General features: G+C 34.8%; 1 protein-coding gene across 2 annotated transcripts; it reads right to left on the minus strand.

Annotated features, from left to right (window-relative positions):
* Window positions 1–10330: 10330 nt before the first annotated feature.
* LOC124931432 (DNA ligase 1-like) lies at window positions 10331–19954 on the minus strand. Of its 2 annotated transcripts, XM_047471892.1 has the most exons (18): window positions 19059–19954; window positions 18857–18973; window positions 18573–18674; window positions 18373–18489; window positions 17866–18096; window positions 17688–17782; window positions 17515–17602; window positions 15935–16066; window positions 14391–14503; window positions 13756–13857; window positions 13454–13515; window positions 12713–12784; window positions 12192–12265; window positions 12066–12122; window positions 11815–11892; window positions 11579–11656; window positions 11416–11490; window positions 10331–10560 (listed from the first exon to the last, which is right to left on the minus strand). In XM_047471892.1, the coding sequence occupies exons 1-17, from the start codon at window positions 19827–19829 to the stop codon at window positions 11422–11424; spliced, it is 2358 nt and encodes a 785-aa protein (XP_047327848.1). In that variant the 5' UTR covers window positions 19830–19954; the 3' UTR covers window positions 10331–10560; window positions 11416–11421. The 2 variants fall into 2 exon arrangements, with proteins under 2 accessions (XP_047327848.1, XP_047327847.1); XM_047471891.1 differs by lacking the exon at window positions 10331–10560 and having other exon boundaries at window positions 11160–11490; window positions 19059–19953.
* Between the last annotated feature and the right edge of the window lie 462 nt (window positions 19955–20416).

Below are 20416 nucleotides of genomic sequence, written 5' to 3' on the forward strand. Positions count from 1 at the left end.
GTTTCATGTCCTGGTTAAAGCCCTTCATGGTGACTCTAAAGGACACCTTTCTCATGAAAATCGGAGGAATTCTTCAACATCTTCAACCATATAGATGATTTTGACATTTATAATCCGTCATGGGTCAAATGAAAAGAGGTACTAGCAAATCAAGCATATCAGCCCCATCTTCCATGAGTCTTCCTTATCGGTGCATGTCATAAAAGCAGATTCCATCTCCTGCATTTGAACTGTCATATTCCTTTTGAAATATTTTATCAGCAAGGGTGGACAACTTCGGCATTCATCTTTGTATTCAGGCCATCTTTCGAAGTTGAGGCCTGTAATCAAGGCATACTCTTTCATCCCAAAAGTCAGTTCCTCCCCATTCAAGTTGAAAATCATCCTATTCGAATTGGACTTAACCTTCCGAAGCATCATCTGATGTAGAATTGTTCCTGAGAACAACAAGTGCGGGACTCTTTGAATAAATACTGAAATTGGCAATTAAGAGCCCTCTCCATAAGATCCATCTTTTCCAACCTATCAGATATTTTATTTAGGGCTTGGACAGATTTCAAAGAAATCCTACCAAGAAAATCAGGAACAAATGTCTGCCATCTACAAAAGGGAAAACAAAAACAACATTGTTGGTAAAAACATTTTACAACAAATATAAACAAACAAGAAGAAACCGTCAATCGCTAAAAACAACCATCAATCGCTAAAAACAACCATCAATCGCGAGATGCAACCGCGAGACGCAACCATAAAACCTAACATAAACCATTTGCAAGACGCAACCCTAAACCCTAACATAAACCCTAAACCATTCGTAAGATGTAAAAGACGTAACAAAGTTAAACCCTAAAACAAAAACCAACAAAACTAACACTAACCTAATTATTGATGAAGTCGGTGAATGAACGAGAAGACGAAGACGAGCAGGAAGTGTCGTCGAGGCAGGTGCGAGAGAGAGAGAGCAGGAAGAGTCGTCGAGGCTTATTTGGGTTTTATAAGCCTTCAAATAAAACCCAAGAAATATGAAATAAATTTTGACACGTGCCAGCGTGACGCAGTTGCGTGATGCAACCAACATGAGTGCCCATCAACACCTGCATTCAACGAATCAAGGCGAAACAATGTCGTTCTATAAACGAAATAAACACAAACAATCATTTATAAATGAAATAAACACAAAATATGGATCTATAAACGAATATAGTGGAAATTTTATCTTTCGTCGTTGGAAGTTCTTCGCCGCTCTACGCCATTGAATATAGTGGAATGGTGTTTTTTTATGTGTTCTTCGCCGATGAAAAGAAGAGAAAGTCTTCTCCACCATTAGGGTTTTCAGCGAAGAATACAGAGATGAGAGATAAAATGAAGCAACAAATAAAAAAATATATATATATATATATATGATTTTATAGGGTTCTAATTGCGAGACGCACTTGGAGTTGTGTCTCGCGAAAGGGTATAATTGTCATAAAAAAAGGGTAACTAGCGCTATTTAAATTATGCACTGGCACTTTTCTCATTTAAGGACATTTTTAGGGTCATTTCGTCCCCGATAATTTTTATTGATTTGGTGATCACTTTATTTTTTTTGACGAAAATACCCTTATCGCGTTTCGCGAAGAAAATAGGATTTTATATAAATATTCTAATTTTTTTATTTCGTTATTTTCTTTCTCTCTCTTCTCCTCTACTTCGCGTTCTCTCTCTTTCGCGACGGCGGAACCCTAAATGAACACATCATATAGATCGACGACCAAAATCCGTTCTAATATCATTTGTTCTTCTTATTGTTAATCCTACTAATCGATTTATGTTCTTATTTCGTTCATCTTCAAACCGTAAACCCTAAACCATGAGATTGTTCTTAATGTTCATTTTGTTGATATTTTGTTCATCTTTTTCATATTAGTTGATCAAATTCATTCTTCATATTGATAATATTAATATTTGCATATTGATGTTCAGGGAAATTCATGTTCACGATGGAGGTAATCCGATAAATAGAGTATGGCTTCATCACTAATAGCAAACTCCCACAGGCGATGAACTACTGTAGACTTCTTCCCATACCGTATAGAATGAAAAATTCGTTTTAATGGGAGTAGCTAGATTCAAGCAAGCATTCCAGCGAAAGGATCCTTCGACAATGGGCTCTGCCCAACACTAAGACTGACTGACTTTATACAGAGAGAGTGTCCCTTCGCGATGGGGCCAGATTTGTTGGTTGATACAATGAATCGGTTGTTCCTTTTTCGATGATAATATTTGCAGATGATGCCCTAAATCGGTTCCATTTCAGGAAAGATTCGTGTGATCTCGTGAAACGGCGTAGAGGTCATGCGAAGTAGCACGGTCGTCACGCAAAGCGGTACGGTGGTCACGCGAAGCGGCATCGCGTTACGCGAAGGCCCATCGCATTACGCGAAGAGGCACGGTGCTCACGTGAAGCGGCACGGTGGTCAAGCGAAGGCCCATCACATTACGCGTAGCGGAACGGTCGTCACGCGAAGAGGCACGATATTCACGCAAAGCAGCACAGTCATCGCAAAGCGGCACGGTCATCACGCGAAGGCCCATCGCGTTACGCGAAGCGGCACGGTAGTCACACGAAGGGTCATCCCTTGTAACGAAGGTCCATCCCTTGAGTGTTTTGTTTTACCTTCTGACTCAGATTTTGTTGGAAGTTTTCGTTGTTCAATGTTCTTTGAATCTTTTGATATTCTAAGATTGTCTAGAAAGACAATTGTTGTATCTTTTTCACTAGTTTTAGTGGATGATTATCCAATTGTTAGATTATCTTAAATTTGGTTCTTTGTGACAATTATTTTTTGAGCAATTTATATAAGGCCTTATTGTTTTCAAATAACCTTAATTACTATAAGTAATAGATTCTTAATTCGAAAATGAGTTTATTTGAAATTAATCTCAAATCGATTGAGATTTACAACTATAGACTGAGACGAAAACATAGTAGAGAAAAGATTGATAGAGTTGATGATACAATGTTTGTTCATAATATTCAGCATAACCCTAAACCTATCCAAATTAAAACCCTTAAATACTAAGTAAACCTTAGCAAAAGTCTCAACCATAGTTAGAAACATAACTGATAAGTCAAGACAAACAAATAGGCCTGAATATGAGCATATGACATATTCTTTAATCAAACCAAAAAAAGAAAATCATTCTTAATTCAGCTGAAAAACAATAGGAATCGAATTTGGTGTTTTACACAAATCTAAGTACAACTCCACCATAGCACGTATGTCTGCCCTTCGCGTGACCACCATGCCGCTTCGCGTGACCACCATGTCGCTTCGCGTAACGTGATGGGCCTTCGCGTAACGCGATGTCGCTTCGCGTGACATCGTGCCGCTTCGCGTGACCACTATGCCGTTTCGCAAGATCACACGAATCTTCTCTGAAACGGAACTGATTTAGAGCATCATCTACAAATATCATCATCGAAAAGATGAACAATCGATTCATAACATCAACCAACAAATTTGGCCCCATCACGAAGGGACACATCGTGAAGGGACATTCCATCGTGAACATGAATCTTCCCTAGACATTAATATGAAAATATCAACATTATCAATATGAATAATGAATTTGATCAACCAATATGAACAAGATGAACAAAATATCAACAAGATTAATATTAAGAACAACATCATGGTTAAGGGTTTAGGGTTTAAAGATGAACGAAATAAGTGTTGGGTTTCGCAACAACAAAACTACGGATCTTCTTAGAAATCAAACCTGTAACAAATCAGTTTCCAAATCGTCTATGACGAACAACAGATTTACCAAGAACTGAAATAGCACAAAGCAATAAACAACAACACAATACACGTGGTTCGATTAAAATCGACATACGTCCACGGGAGGGATAAGTTTCACTCAATCAAAGAAATGTCAATAGTAGAAACTTACATGCCCTGCTCTCAAATGAAAGAAGTGATTACACTAGGAATGATTGGACTACTCCACAATCTAAAGCTCCCCTAATCTTTCTCTCTAGATCAGCCAAAAAATAAGAAGGAAACTAGAAACCCTAGATCTGTTCACTCTCTCTCAACCTTACTATATTATGAGAAAAATACTTTAAAAAAAGTATTTATACTTTAACCCGTTTTCATAACAGAAAACACTGACCCATTTACCCGGAATTTAAGAAATCCGCCTGCAATGGGAAGGAACACCTCAATAATTCTCCCCCTTCCGAGCTATGGGAGAATGTTGCTATAAATATTCATCATCATGATGCTCCTGCCAGAACCATTCTGGCTTTGGCACAATATATCTCATGCTTGCCTCTTCGCAAACACTTTTTCATCATATCTGACTCGTTCTCATCTGTATGCATTTTCTCTAAGTATAACTTCTTCTTCTCGAGCACTTCACGAATCCAATGGTACCTTCTTTGGATGTGTTTTGAACATGAATGGAAACTTGGATTCTTGCTCACATGTATAGCACTTTGTGAATCACTAAACACCACAAACCTGTCTTGTGCAATGCCTATTTCTTTCAACAATTTTTCATCCATCTCATTTTCTTACAACATTCAGTAATGATAATATATTCATCTTCTGTAGTAGACAAAGAAACACATTTCTGTAGACGAGACTGTCATGATACAGCTCCTCCTCCAAAGGTAAACAAATACCTTGAAGTTGATCTCATTGTGTCAATATCACCACTCATATCTGAATCGGAAAACCCTTCAACATGTGGCTTTCTAGTACCATAACACAAAGTGTATTTGGAGGTCCCTCGAAGATATCTCATTAGCCACTTAACTTCTTCCTATTGTGTCTTACCAAAATTCGAAAGGAAACGACTAACTACTCCAACCGCATGAGCTATATCTGGTCTTGTACAGACCATTGCATACATCAGATTGTCTATTGCTAAAGCATATGGAACACTACACATTTCTTGTCTTTCCTCTTCATCCTTGGGAGACATTATCTTATTTATTTTCATGTGTGTAGTCAATGGACAAGTAGATGGTTTTGCCTTGTCCATACATAATTGTTTTAGAATCTTCTCAATATATCTCTCTTGAGACAGTCATAGTTTTTTCTTCATCCGATCACGAATGACCTGCAATCCATGAATTTGTCTTGCTTGACCCAAGTCTTTCATCTCAAAAGACTTAGCCAAATCTTTTTTCAACTTGGCAATCTTGAGCTTGTCTTTCTCAATAATCAGCGTGTCATCAACATATATGAGAAGTATAATAAAATCATTAGATGCAAACTTTTGTACAAAGACACAGTGATCTGTAGACGTCTTCATGTACCCATGGATGGTCATGAATGACTCAAACTTAAGATACCACTGTCTTGGTGCTAGCTTCAAACCGTACAGACTTTTAACAAGTTTTCACACCTTGCTTTCTTAACCTTTCTTATTGTAACATTCAAGTTGCTTCATATAAACATCTTCATCCAAATCACTATGGAGAAATGTAGTCTTGACATCAAGCTGTTCAACCTCAAGATCCATACAAGCAGCTAGACCTAACACCATCCGGATAGAAGTCATCTTCACTACCGGTGAGAAAATCTCATCATAATCGATTACATGCCTCTTGCCAAAACCTTTGACAACCAGCCTAACCTTGTATCTTGTCTTGCTATCATCACTTCTTGCTTGATCTTGTACACCCGTTTATTTTGTAAAACTTTTATGTTCTTTGGTCTTTCAACTAGTTCATATGTGTCATTTTTCAGCAAAGACTTCATCTCTTTATCCATGGCAGCTAGCCATTCTTTCTTATGAGCATCATCAAGAGCCTCCTTATAGCATATAGGCTCCCCACAATCAGTTAGAAGAACATACTCTATAGCAGGGTACTTAGAACTTTATCTTTTCTCCCTAGTAAACCTCCTAAGTACCTTTGTTTGTTGATTCTATTAATTTCCATCTTCTTGTTGAACTTCAAAATCAGCCTCAATATTATCATCAAGATCAGTTTCAGTATCATTTCCATGGCCTACAGCTTGACCCTAAGGAACATCATCATCATTATCTGAGTCTGAAGCTACATGTGGCCTTGTCTCCTCAACATTATGAGACAACTCAAGACTAGAAAGGTCACGTATGTATGCATCAAGCTTTTCACCATCTTCAAAATTCTCAATAGTCTGATCTTAAAGGAATACCACATCTCGGCTTCTCAAAACTTTCTTGTCAACTGGGTCATAATACTTGTATCCCCACTTTTCATCACCATAACCCAAAAATATACATTGCATAGTTTTTGCATCTAGCTTAGACCTCTCATCTTTTGAAACATGCACAAAATCTCTACAACCAAAAACACGTAAATAGTCATAATTAACATTTTTACTTGACCAGACACTTTTTGCACACTTATTATTCAATGGCTTGGAGGGAGAACGATTGATCACATACACTGTAGTGCTCATGGCTTCAGTCTAAAAATGCTTAGCCAACCTGGCATGGGAGAGCATACTCCTCATCCGTTCCAACATTGTTCTGTTCATCCTTTCTGTCACACCATTTTGTTGTGGAGTCTTGGGCATAGTCTGTTCATGTCGAATATCATGCTCTTAGCAATAATCATCAAATGAGCCTATGTACTCTCCCCCATTATATGACCGCACCCTCATCAGTTTTCTTCATGTCTCTCTTTCAATTAGCTTGTGAAAGACCTCAAACCTTGTTGCAACCTCATCCTTGGACTTTATAGCATATTCCCAAACCTTCCTAGATGCATCATCTATGAAGGTTGCAAAATATGAAGCACCACCTATGAATTTAATCTTCATAGGACCACAAATATCTGTATGGACCAGTTCAAAGACATTCTTTTTTAGTTACCCTTTTGACTTACTGAAGGAGACTTTGTTCTACTTACTCTTCAATCAATGCTCACAATTTTCAAGATGAGCATTCTTGAGATTCAGCAACTCATTCATTTTGATTAAAACATTCATCCCCTTTTCACTGATGTGACCTAGTCTCTTGTGCCACAAATCAGAGGATGACTCCATCACGACAAAATATGCTGCATCATAGACAATTTTCAAATTTGTCTTATATAAGGAACAACATTTCTTACCTCGTGTAATAACCAATGAACCCTTGCTTAGCTTCCATGCACCACCACTAAAAACATTATGGTAGCCTCCATCATCGAGTCTACTTGTTGAAATCAAATTCATTCTCAAATCAGGATCATGTCTTACATCTCTCAATATCAGGAACTAACCCATGTTTGTCTCGATTCTAACATCATCAAGACCAACTATCTTGAACACACCACTGTTACCCATGTGAACCTCACCATAATCACCAGCTTTGTAGGACTGGAAGTAACCTTTGTGTGGAGTAATATGGAATGAGACACATGTGTCAACAATCTATGTTGTTTCATTTGAAGATGTACTAAGATAAAAGTCTTGAAAGTTAGAAGCATATGTCAGTTCACCATCTGAAGCATAAGCAGATGTATCTGCACTCTGTTCTTTCTTTTCTCTAGGTTTCACCATACCCTTCGTTTTATCATTTTTAAATTTTCAGCACTCGTTTTTTCAATGACCCATTTTGTCACGGTAATGGAAAGCACCATCCTTCTTTGGAGCTCTAGACTTGCTTCTAGACTTGCTCCTGCTCGAACCACTTCTATTATCATTTGATCTTCTTCTATCAGTCACCAACATATCAGACTGAGAGGGTTTATCCCCCTTTTGATTCTCCTCATCAAATAAGGAACTGGTGACAAATGCCATATTGACTTTACCATTTTGTGCTGAGTTGCTGAGAGTGATAATAAGTGTCTCCCGACTTGTAGGCAAAGATCCAAGGACTAAAAGTGTTTGCACCTCATCATCAAAGTTTATTTTCATACTACTCAGCTAATTCAAAATATTTTGAAATTCATTCAAATGTTTAGCAATTGATTTATTATCAATGTACTTTAAATTCACCAGCCTTCGTACCAGTGTTGCTTTATTCCCTGCTAACCTCCCAGAGTAGAGAGCTTCAAGTTTGCTTCACACATCAAACCTCGTAGTCTCATTCTCAACATGGTGCACAACATTTACACCAACCCATGAACAAATAAAGTTGTAGGCCTTTCTATCTGTCTTTTTCCAATTAGCTTTTTTTGTAGTCTCATGTCTAACACCCTCATTTTCAATTGCTTCATTCAAATCATTGGAAACTAATATATCACTAATCATCAGTTTCCATTTCCTGTAGTTTGTATCATTCAGACTCACCATATCAGGTCTAGATTTCCCCATTATTACTGTCTTAACAACTGACAAAACCCCAGCAAAGAAACCAGTTGATCTTCTCTTTGAATTTCGTCAAGTAATCAGTAGAACACTCTACTCCAATGTTAAAAAAGATAATCAATCAATACTGCTCTATACCACTATTGGGTTTTGCAACAGCAAAACTATGGATCTTCTTAGAAAATAAACCTGTAACAAATCAGTTTCCAAAACGTCTATAAAGAACAACAGATTTACCAAGAACTGAAATAGCACAAAGCAATAAACGACAACACAATATACGTGGTTCGGTCAAAATCGACCTACGTCCACGGGAGGGATAAGTTTCACTAAATTAAATAAATGTCAATAGTAGAAACTTACATCCCCTGCTCTCAAATGAAAGAAGTGATTACAATAGGAATGATTGGACTACTCCACAATCAAAATTTCCCCCAATTTTTCTCTCTAGATCAGCCAAAGAACAAGAATGAAACCAGAAACCTTAGATCTGTTCACTCTCTCTCAACTTACTATGTTATGAGAAAAATACCTAAAAAAATATTTATACTCTAAACCGTTTTCTTAACAGAAATCCCTGACCCATTTAATCGGAATTTTAAAAAAAAATCCGTCTGCAATGGCAAGGAACACCTCAACAATAAAAACATAAATCGATTAGTAGGATGAACAATAAGATAAACAAATGATATTAGAACGGATTTTAGTCGTCGATCTGTATGATGTGTTCGTTTAGGGTTTCGTCGTCGTGGCCGATGGCCGTCGAGAGAGAGAACACGGAGTAGAGAGAGAAGAGAAAGAAAAATAACGAAATGAAAAAAAATAAAGTATTTATATAAAACCTTATTCCCTTCGCAAAACGCAAAGGACCTTCGCGTTACGCGATAAGGGCATTTTCCTCCCAAAAAAAATAATGTGATCACCAGAGTAATAAAAATTATCGGGTGACCACGGATACAAATAAGTGAATCATTAAGGTCATTTCGTCAAATTTTCCCTCTTCATCTCTTAAGCACGTTTGGCAAAAGCAAGCTTTTTTAAAATTTCTATTTAACTTGTAAAATTTTAACATTCAGTCTACTTTTGATAAATTCTTTAACTATTTTAAATTTATAGTATAATGGTGAGATTCTAAGAATTATATAAATTATTTTAATTTTACATACTTTTACAAAAACAAAATGAATTTATATTAAATATATATATAAAAAAATTATTAGTTGTTCAAATAAATAAGCTTATGCTTAATATTTTCATTTGTTTATGATTATTTTTAAATTAATAAATATTTGTTTAGAAAATTTTGAAGTATATTCTGAATTTTACAAATATTTAATAATTTTAAGTTAACTTTCGATTTTGAATTAAAATATTTGCGATACAAATCCTCAAAAATTCCAAATGTCAGATTCTGTTTGAAAGATAAGATGCCTTTTTCACCTAATTAAGAAAAATTGAATCAACTGGCCAAATTTCAACTTCTCTATAATTTGTTTTTACAGGATGACAGATCAACTTACCACTTCTCATTTGACTTACCTTACTAGATTATTTACTTTACTTTTATTAATTTAACTGTATAAAAGGTACTTTAATAATTTATCCTAAAAAAATCTTTATTGATTAAACAAGAGATCAAAATCTTAAAAAAACCCAAAGATCAAACAAGCTCAGAGATATTAAAAAAAATTATCAAGTAGAGATTTAGAAGAAATTACAAAAAGGGTGAAAATCTGTATCAAAATTAAAAAAAATAATTGTCCAAAAAAAGAAAGAGCCAATGTTTTGAAAAATGGGTTTTGTGGGCTCTTTCACATCATTGAAAATGGTTTAACTCGACTTTCATTATATCTTCAATCCAACTTTTCTCCAAACTCTTCTGAACCCAACTTTTAAGTATCTTTCCAATAAACATTATTTTGCTGACTTTATTTTATATTGTTTTCTAAGAGTTAATGTTTGGTTTCTTTTGTAGGTGTTTTTTAATATATGGATTTAGGGTTGTTAAGACATTTGAAACCTAAGCCTTCCACCTAAAAGTTCTTCGATCATTAAAAGAAATAGGAGGATTAGGTTGCTTTAGAAATGGTCTGGTTCATCACACGGGATGCCCCCAAAGAAAAACTACGAGTTTTTGTGCCAAAAGTCTGACTACATTATTGGCAATGAGACGTGTTTGGTAACTATTTCTTATGCAAACATGTAACATTTTACCAAGAGGTCGATAATTGGAGAGGCTTGTGCAGAGCATGTGATCCAATTGGACAATCGTGACAACCTGAAAAAGCCACACAAAAAAAGCTTTATAATTTAGGTTTTAGGCAATAACTAAAGATTTCAAGATGTCCAACAACTTATAGTAAAATGAGATTCTCAGTTTTCAGATGTGATTTATCTGATGCAATCCTGGATGAGAAATCTGGCAGAAATAGTGTTTTCAAATGAAGATGCTGTGTCTCATTATACAAATTCAAATCTCAATTATTTGCTCTTGACAATAAAACCACAATATGAGGTGAGAACTATTCTTTCTTGCATCTTCTACATCAGATGAAGTTAAAAATGCTTTCTTGAATTGGGCCTAAAGGAAAAGATTTACATGAAACTTCTAACCAGTATGCCAATAAAAACTTCTCATGAAGTATGCAATAAACCAAGGCATTCTTTCTATGGGTTGAAGCAGCAGCCTGGTTTGAGAAGCTTTCTAATATTTCTCAACTGTTTTTCATATTAGACTAAGGGGTTTGATTATTCTTCATGTGTAATATATATTGTAATTCAGTTAGTGAAAAAAATTATAAAAACTTTCCAGAAACTCTCTTATCTTAATTTCTTCTCTAGCAGAGTTTGAGAAAGTGTTCTACATTCATATTAATATCTAGGACTTCTATCATTGGATAAAGCTCAAATTGAAGCATATTTTATTTAACCTCTTTATTTCTCTATTATTTACAACTACAACTTATTTGAGACAAATTAATGTCAACCAATTTTAGTCTCTGTTGCTATCAAGACAAACCTAGTAAAAAAGCAATGGTTGATACTGGGAAGATTTACATTATCAATATGGATAAAGCTACCAATATACAACACAATAGGATGCAATGAGAGAGGAACATAGTCACATACTCACATGTAATCAGTCATCCTCATCTTCATCTTGATTGCTTCTGTGGTTATTCTTTTGGGCATTATACATATCTGCAACCTGAAGAGGTAATTTGGATAAAAAGCCAGTTATAGAACTATGACTTAGGGTAGACTAAGACTTGTAAGACTGGAATTTTATTCTTTACCATCTCAGAAGTGGAGGCTTGTTCTGGATTCTTATCTTCTCGTATACGAAGAAGTCGTGGAAACCGGAGAGAAATGCCCTTTAGGAAAATGCAAGGCATGAGACAGAATGAATATTTTAATATAATAAATAAGAAGCATAAATGGAATCTACTTTGGCTTCTATTCGATCCATAAATGCCATACAAGTAAGTATTCATGAACCTAGATAGAGCATACAGACAGAAAAGAAACAAACCTTAGCAGGGTCCACAACACCAAAAGCAGCACGATGAACAGGGCTGATGGTCAAATCTGCGGCTTTTACTTCCCAAACCTGAGACAAAATTGAACACCTTTTACGCAAAGAAATATGAAGACAACCGAAGATGAAACTAAAAAGGCCACAAAAAAAGGTCATGTGCCTCATTTCAGTTAAGTTATATCATTATGTTTATTCTCAAATTATATGGAAATTCAGAGCTGAAACAGAGAAAGAATATAGATTACCTCAACAGGTTCAAACCAAACATCTGGATTGATTGTTTCCGCATACCGATAATATGGCTGGAAATCATGAGATTGTTATCATCACTATAAAATGGAGGAACTGTTAAATAACACAAAAGAGTCAACCTTTGGTTTAGTTATCACTTTGGACCGTAGGCTGGCAGATCGTTCCTCAAGCACTGATTCAGTAAACCCAGTTCCTGTCCAGGATAAGATCAAAGCATTTTAGCTTGATTCCAAATTTCCATCATTGAACTTGATGTTCTAAAAGCTTAACTTTTAGTATTTGGTAACTTGATGGCACCTCTGACAGTTTAATGAGGTCATGAGTATAGATTCAGTATCACTCTGAAGTTCTGCTAATCTATTATACTACTCTACTGGTTCTTACTAGACACGCACAAGATGGTTTTGCATGATAGAAATTATTAGTTTGATAATAATGTGAGTTCTTTCAAAGTTTTAGCTTTTAGGTACAGTGGTAACAAACATTTTCCCACTCAAACAAGGTGCACAGAAAATCTTGTAAGCCACAAAACTTTGTTGCAGGACCTATCAATCTTCTAGGAATTGAACAAGTGTACAAAGAATGTTTTCTCTTTTTAGGTGCAACTATAAGAGTTTTACAGAAAGCATTGAGGTTTTACCAATTTTACATATGCTCTGATATTCCTCATTGTTGCTGTCATAGCAAGCAATCAAAAAGGCCCCATAAACACCTGTGTGGAGAAAAAAGAGATAGTGTTAAGACAAGTGGTCCTCAATACTATAAGCTGAGATGATTGAGACAATCCCATGCAACATGTTTTCTAAATTATACAAGAAAATACTGTAGCAAGAAGAGATCTAGTTTGGGGCAGAAAAAAAGTTGATCTCAAATGGAGCTTATTCTATTGAAGCCTCCCACTGGATAAATTAATTAACATATGCAATGTTTTAAAATGTTTCTAATGGTGAAATTAACTTCCTAGGTATATTCGTAAAAAAATATCTTCAGAGTAACATGTGATAAAGTTTACCTAAAATAGTTCATTTTAAATGTCAAGTCTAATGATATTTAGCAAATGTTATAAATTTTTTGAGTAATGATAAAGAGTGGGAAAAATCTTGACAAGAATGTCTAGGGAATGATGTATCACATTTTGGGTGGATTGAAAATTCAGTAGGAGAGAGAATTTTCAGATTTTCAAACCAATTAGAATGTAACACATCATTCCCTACACATTCTTGTCAAGATTCTTCCCGCTCCCTATCATTACTCAAATTTTTTATAAAAGATTTTATAAAGCAATTTCCCAGTGTAGTCTAACATAATCCATGTTACTTAGACTAACATACACTAGATAAGCAATTTCCCAATGTAGTATACATAATCCAGCAAATATTACCTGTACGCTTCCCTCGACCATGAAATGCACCAATAGGCACTAAATCCAATGAATCACCAATACTGCAAATTTTGCCAGCAATGTCAGAACGCAACCAGTCTTAAAAATACTAGTACAAAAATATAGTCTTCTATCTATTTGGAAACACTATATTTTTCTGTATCGAATCTAGATGAGAGACTGTCAATCAATTTCTTAAATTTGTGTTTTTTGTCTAACTAATTTCAGTTTCTAAATGTGATCCCACCTGTATCTAGAGACATGATAGAAAAAGTGTTTCCATATGAAGCCAACGACTCTACCTTTCCATGTAGTCTTTCTTTAACTTTAGCCAGTTATGGGACCTTTTAGCCGGTTCGTATGTAGCATCTCCTCTAAGAGTTTTGATAATTAATCCCTCAGAACTGTAAATAAGATGAAATCAGAAACCCCAAAAAATTAACTATGTACAATGAATTGGAAAATTTCTGACACCAATTTCAACAAACAAATTAAATTCGCAAAAACAAATGAATGCAACTAGGAATCGTGGTGAGCAAATAGACCAATCCAGTCCAATCAACATAATTCAATTTAATCCATAATAGTTATGGACTAAATTTAAGATTAACTCAAAACCCAAACTTTTACAAATTGAGTTCTGTAACTATTTTGTTTTCTATTTTCCATTTAATAATAACAAAATAAATTGAACCTTGTATGAGTATGTTAAAGATTAAATGGAGAGAAAACACTAATGATTAAACATTCACAAAAAAATGTAAATGTGAAATTGTTGCATTCACAAAAAAAATGCAAAATTGCTGCGTTCTAAATTTTAAAGAATCACTTTGGAGATTGCGAAGATTCCCAATCCAGATTTTTCTTCTTTGAATAATTAAAGTGTCACATAATCAGATGCAACAAGTTGCCATGCAAGAGTCTGAGATAATATTACCAAGTATCAACGGCATTGTCAAGAAACTTCTGTATTTCTTCCAGATCATTTGATGTAATAGCTGTAGCAAACTGAAAATATCCATGTTCTTCCCCAAATGATTCGTAAAGATGCTGCAAAAGTCAATGAATAACTTCAAACTATTTAGGGAACTGTAGAAAAATGGGCACAGGTGTAATCTCTCCTAGCAGTGCTTTCAAGAAAATATCACTGTCTATGTTGTGCACACTAAAAAAAGAACAGAAGAAGTAACTTAAAAGATAATGTTCTTCGCATGCATTAAATGGATTTGCTTTTAGCTGGGTGGGATTGGCAGTTATACAAAAATTGGGGGCATACAACAAAACTAGAAGAATTTTAAAGAAATTATAGAAAGATAATCAGAAACATATTGAAAACACCTTCCCACAACCATGGCCATGTAATTACACAAGCAAAGCTAGACTGGAGGCCACATATATGCTACCAACCTCCCTCAGCCACAATATGAAAATTACTCTCAGAGGAGTGATTAAAAGGGTCAAATGATACTAGTGAGAAATGGTAAGTATTATTTTAAAAACTAGCCGTCAACTACTTTATTCATTTAATCATGAAGTAGCTGCAGAATCAAGATGCAATCTGTTGGCATCTTGATATATCACATACAATAGCACAAAGCACCCCTAACAGTGCAACACAGGATCAAACTACTGCATCAAATAAAATAGTAAAATTCTACTACCCAAGCAGAAATATGGAAGTTTTATGGGGAGATTAAATCCTCCCCATAATCCAATTATTCTCAAAACTTTGATCAAATAATGTTATTTAAACCTCTAAATGTTGTTTTAAACCTCTAATTTGATTTATTATAAACTAATACTACAAACACATATAATTTATATGTTTTTTTCATATTTCGTTTAACATCTTGTCACTGTTTTTAATTACATGATGACTTAATATTATAGTCCAAAACCAACCCAAACAACCTCTTAAACTTATTGGTCAAAAACTAATCAACCACCAGATAAAGAAACAGATTCAAATCTCAGAAATATGTTTTCCATCAAATATGTGACACAATATGCCATACAAAATACAAATAGGAGAACAGACCACTGGAACTCCACTTTCTATTTACAACTCAATCAATGAAAAGGATATAATTACTTTCAAGAATTTATCCGTCTCAAGATCCATAATATCAATATCCAATCTCCTTATGTTAATGCTGCTCAAGTATTTGGTGAGGAACAGTAATTAACACTAACATTACCAATATGCATACGGACAGGAAAATAGACCTCTAAGAACTATATATTGTCTCCTTACATTATTTTCATGCCAGAAGCGTGATAAATTGAAAATACAAACTACTATTGAACAAACAGGTAGTAATAAGGTAGAAAACTGCTTGCAAATAACAGATCCCTCAATTTTTTCGGCAGAAGAGGTTATGAGGAATAAGACAAAGAATAAGGTAGAAAACTGCTTGCAAACAGGTAGTAATAAGGTAGAAAACTGTTTGCAAAGAATAAGTTATGAGGAATAAGACATACTTCTCTCCGAATATAAAGTTGCTCTTGCAGAAGAGGTTGACCATTCAGGTACAGAATGTCAAAAGCAAATATGCAAACATCAACCTTGATCTCACTTATTACCACATTTTTACGAGCACGGGTACTGAGTATCTGCCATAAAGGTATGCCAATAAATTGTATACAAAACAGAAAATAATGAGAAAAAATCATAATATATCCACATGTATTCTCTTAGATACATATAATAAAATTAAAGATATTAAACTAAGCCATTTAATAAGCAAGAACAGTTGAAATTTACAAAAATATTCCTAATGGTAATTAAGGCTTCATTTAATTAAGAAATATTAACACAAAGACTAGACAATAGCTGAATCTGAAACAAATCTAGTGCTGCTTGTATTTTGAAAACCTCATACTTTAGTATCCCACAATTTTTCCAGCCATCTTCCTTCCCTGTGTCATGGAAGGATTGAAGGATCAGGGAGCTAGGAAAATGGGGAGTAAAGAGAAAGAGTGGGCAGAGGAAGAGGAAGAGAACGAGAAATGAGAGAGGAATTTGAATATTCTCATTTGCATGTATCCTTCAGAACCTCTAGCTGGCTTCATAGACCAAGGGGTTAAACCTCCACTAGCAGAAGAACAATAACCAGCCATATATTTACAACTATAAGTTAGACTAATTTTACAAAGTTTTAATTGGCTAAGGATAATTTTCCATTTTGGCAAGCTGCGAGTTTCAGAACTTTTCAAACAGACATAGGGAAGTGCTTAAAATGCTAAGCATTAAGATATACCCGATCACCAACATCAACTTTGTATTCCATTGGTCCCTTCTTTCAAGCAAAAGGATGAAAATCAACCAACTATTTGTAGCTGTTAGTTATAATATTTTTGGAAAGTCCATTGGAGATCCTTGTAGACATTGCATATATTTAAATTCCCCTAATGGCTAGTTAATTACCTCTCTCAGTACTACTCATCATCTTAATGTGCCTTTCCTCCTCTAATCACAATAGGACACAGCATGTAAAATTTGAAATTTATCAAATAAGAAGGATCTAGGGAAAGAAAGGATAAAAATAAAATAAAAATGAAAGTATGAACAGTTAGCTGCCAAATCTTCATATCACTACAAGACAAAGCAGCTTGGAAATATTGGCAGAGAGAATCGGACACGAAAGGGAAGAGGTACGAGGAATTGAAAAATATGACAAAGCTTAGTCTTCGAGATTCAGAACTGGGAATATCTTGCCAATGTATATTAAGAAATAGAACAACTATCCCTAGTTAACAACTGCAGGTAGCTCAGTGACAAAGCTAGAAGAAATATTTAAACTGAAATAGCTTTATGCTTACAGAGTGGAGTTTCTTTGCAGAATGAGCCGGGCATAATAATTATTGTATAATAGTCTGAATTGAGTCAATTTTCTTGTTATCACATTTATGTAGAATGACATCATAATTTATCTTTTCCTGAATGTTGGAGTTATGGATTGTAAATGAATACACTTTTTTGGGTAATAACAAGTCTATCAAACTTTATGTTTGTTGTAACATAAGATAAGAGACCATAAATTGGGTGTTGTGCACCTTACCTGGAAGGGTAATATTTTCTTCTTGTCACGATCATAAGCTACAATTTCACAGTCAAGAACAAATGATGTTACTGATGGTTTCCTCAATCTGCAGTAAAACAGAATGAATTTTTCAATGGGAGTGTGATTGTGCTTGTGACATAGATCGTGACCAAATAGGAATATTTTGCTACCTCAAAACAGCTGCAACAACATCCGGAAATTTCCCAGTATTTCTCTCTGCATTCCGACTGTATATCTCAACTGAACCATCTTCCAAGTAATGTATCTGTGGTAATTGTCGAGTTGAAAATACAAATTATTTGTCCAAATCATCTGCTAGATTCAATCACATCTAAAAGGATAAATTACCTGGGCACGTTCACCGTCATACTTGAATTCACAAGTAAATTCCATGTCTTGAAATTTATCCAAGATCTCAGATACACCCTTTGTTGGTTTTGCAAGCATGGGTCCAATTGGAACACCAGGGGTGAAATTACATGTCTTTGGAAGATCCCAGACGCCTCCAGTAAGAAGAGCAGGGATTATGCGATCATACACAGGAATTACAGAGTATACTTGCTTCACAATTTTTGAAGCCTAACATCACAAACAAGAATACAACAGAATGAAGTCTGTAAAACAATGATCAGAATAAATAGAACCTCTAGAAAGGTAATTACACACATAGTTTCAAGACCTCAAAACTAAGTACTGTCAAAATTAATAAATGTTTAAAAATAAGTAAGAGCAATTAAAGCTAAGTAAATAAACACATGTTACAAATATGCTTATGGTACTCCTGCAAGAGTATTATTAAAAGTATGTTGAACAAATTAGCAACAACTGAAAATGCATATAAGACAGAAATTCTACCTCTTCCAGTGAAGAATCTGCATTTCCTTTTCGACTTGAATGTTTTTCTGTGTATACTGCTGCTTGACCTAATGCAGCTAAAAGTGTTTGTTCAGCCAAGCCAATTCGCAGCTTTGACTGGAAAAATATCCAAAAAGTGTTAAGAACAGGGCGAAAGATCCTAATCCTACATTCTAAGATAAACAAGTACATCTCAAAACCTGAAGAAGGCGAATAAGATATTGAGGTTCACAATCCGTAGCTGCTACTAGAAGAGCCTTGATATGATTACTTTTCTTCTGCTGACTATCCTTGCCGGACTCCTTCCAAATTAAAGCAAAATGATTTAACAATAATCATTAACTGTATTAACCAAGCTACAATGAACAAGTATCATTCAAAAGAAGTAAGACTTTTTTAAGGTCACAGGATTCAGATTCATTACTTTATTAGAGACTTTGTAATCAAGATATATGGAAACCAGATGAAAAGACTAATAAAGCACCTTGGCAATGAGGCGAAATGTATCAAAGACTTTGGCAACAGTCAACGGTTCCGGTTGTCGCATCAATGTCTGCGACGAACGACTTGCCTTAGCAACAAGGCCCAAGTCTCCTAATGTCTAACATCATAGAGAAACATAAATAAATCAAGATTGATGGTTATTCGTGTACATTTTGAAAAAGATATTATAACCAATAAAAAACCTTGTATTTTTTCTTAATTTCTGTTTCTGTAGCTCCACAAGCTGCTGCAAGAGCCTTGATGATAGAAGCATCTCCTATCCCAAGCTCTATACCTTCATGAGCAGGTGCTATTCTATTCGCTGCCAGATAAACGACAGCAAGCAAGTCATCAGGAGTTGTTGTAATAACAGTCCTTAACAAATTACAAACAATGTCCGTAATTGCAATCCTGCCAGACTCCTTATCAATAGCATCAAAAGCTTTAGCAATAAGCATGAAAGGCACCCGTTCTCCCTCTCCCCATAATACAGCCTTTTTAGGATCAAAATGTGTCGGTTTCTTCCTTAGCTCAGTTATACTCTCATCCGCAGTAATCAATAGAGGTTTCTTCGGTGAAGGTGAGCTTATCTTCGACATGGTAACAAGTTCCAAAGGCTCCTTCTTGGGATCATTAAGGTCTTCTACCTCATTAGAGATTTTGGTTTCATCAATTGGCTTGAAAACAGATTTGAGATTCTGGGTATCCTTAGAACTTGTAGTTTCAGTCAATTTACGCTTCTTGGGCGATGATGAAGATGTTTGTTGAGGAAGCTTCTTCTTGGCGTCAGCTTTGGCACGTGACATGAGAGCATCGAATGCGGATGGACGGGATGACATGATTCTGACCCTAGAGCTAGGGTTTACAAAGATAATGGACTTAAGAGGAAATTTGTGGGTTGAAAAAGAGGAAATGAGATGAAGACAGTTGATTGTGCTGTAGATAGATAAGTTCTTCACATAACATGAGAACATTCAGATGAATTGCAGAGGAAGTTTGAGAGAAAGATTGGACCAAAACTGATGGCGGGAACTGGGAAGTGCAATTTGATCCAAAGTTGTAAGGGTTCAAACACAAATATGGAAACAAGGGCTTGTATCAAAGATAAACAATGTCTATATTATTTGGTAACCTATTTGGAAACTGAAGGGAGAGTAAACCTTAAAAATTTTGATTTTACTAAATCTTAGAATTTAACATGAATATACAAATTTAGAATTTTAAATTTTTAATCTAAGTTTTTTAGATTTTAATATTATTTTGATTTTACAGTGTTATATATGATTTTATGTTAATACTGTGAATTTTATATTTTTAAATTAAAACAAAAATTATTAAAAACTAGATTAGTTGACTTTCTAATTATAATTTGTTTTTAATATCTCTGTTTATTATTATTATTATTTTGTAATTAATTAAAATTTATTATATTATATTATTAATATTATTTTTTAATTAAATTATAAATAATCCGAATTTTCAAACTTCTAAATTCCAGATTGAATGTGACCGTGTGCCTTCACACACAGAGAATTCAACTTTTGGCACACAAATAAGAAAA

Source organism: Impatiens glandulifera, chromosome 3 (assembly GCF_907164915.1).
Source record: "Impatiens glandulifera chromosome 3, dImpGla2.1, whole genome shotgun sequence".
Lineage (NCBI taxonomy): Eukaryota > Viridiplantae > Streptophyta > Magnoliopsida > Ericales > Balsaminaceae > Impatiens > Impatiens glandulifera.

Excerpts from the sequence above, each read along its gene's own strand:
- LOC124931432 (XM_047471892.1), bottom strand. The coding sequence starts at position 19,829 with ATGTTCTCATGTTATGTGAAGAACTTATCTATCTACAGCACAATCAAC. Across the intron at positions 18,974-19,058 it reads AAATTAAGAAAAAATACAAG|ACATTAGGAGACTTGGGCCT; the intron begins GTTTTTTATTGG and ends CTATGATGTTAG. Across the intron at positions 18,097-18,372 it reads CAGATTCTTCACTGGAAGAG|GCTTCAAAAATTGTGAAGCA; the intron begins GTAGAATTTCTG and ends TTGTGATGTTAG.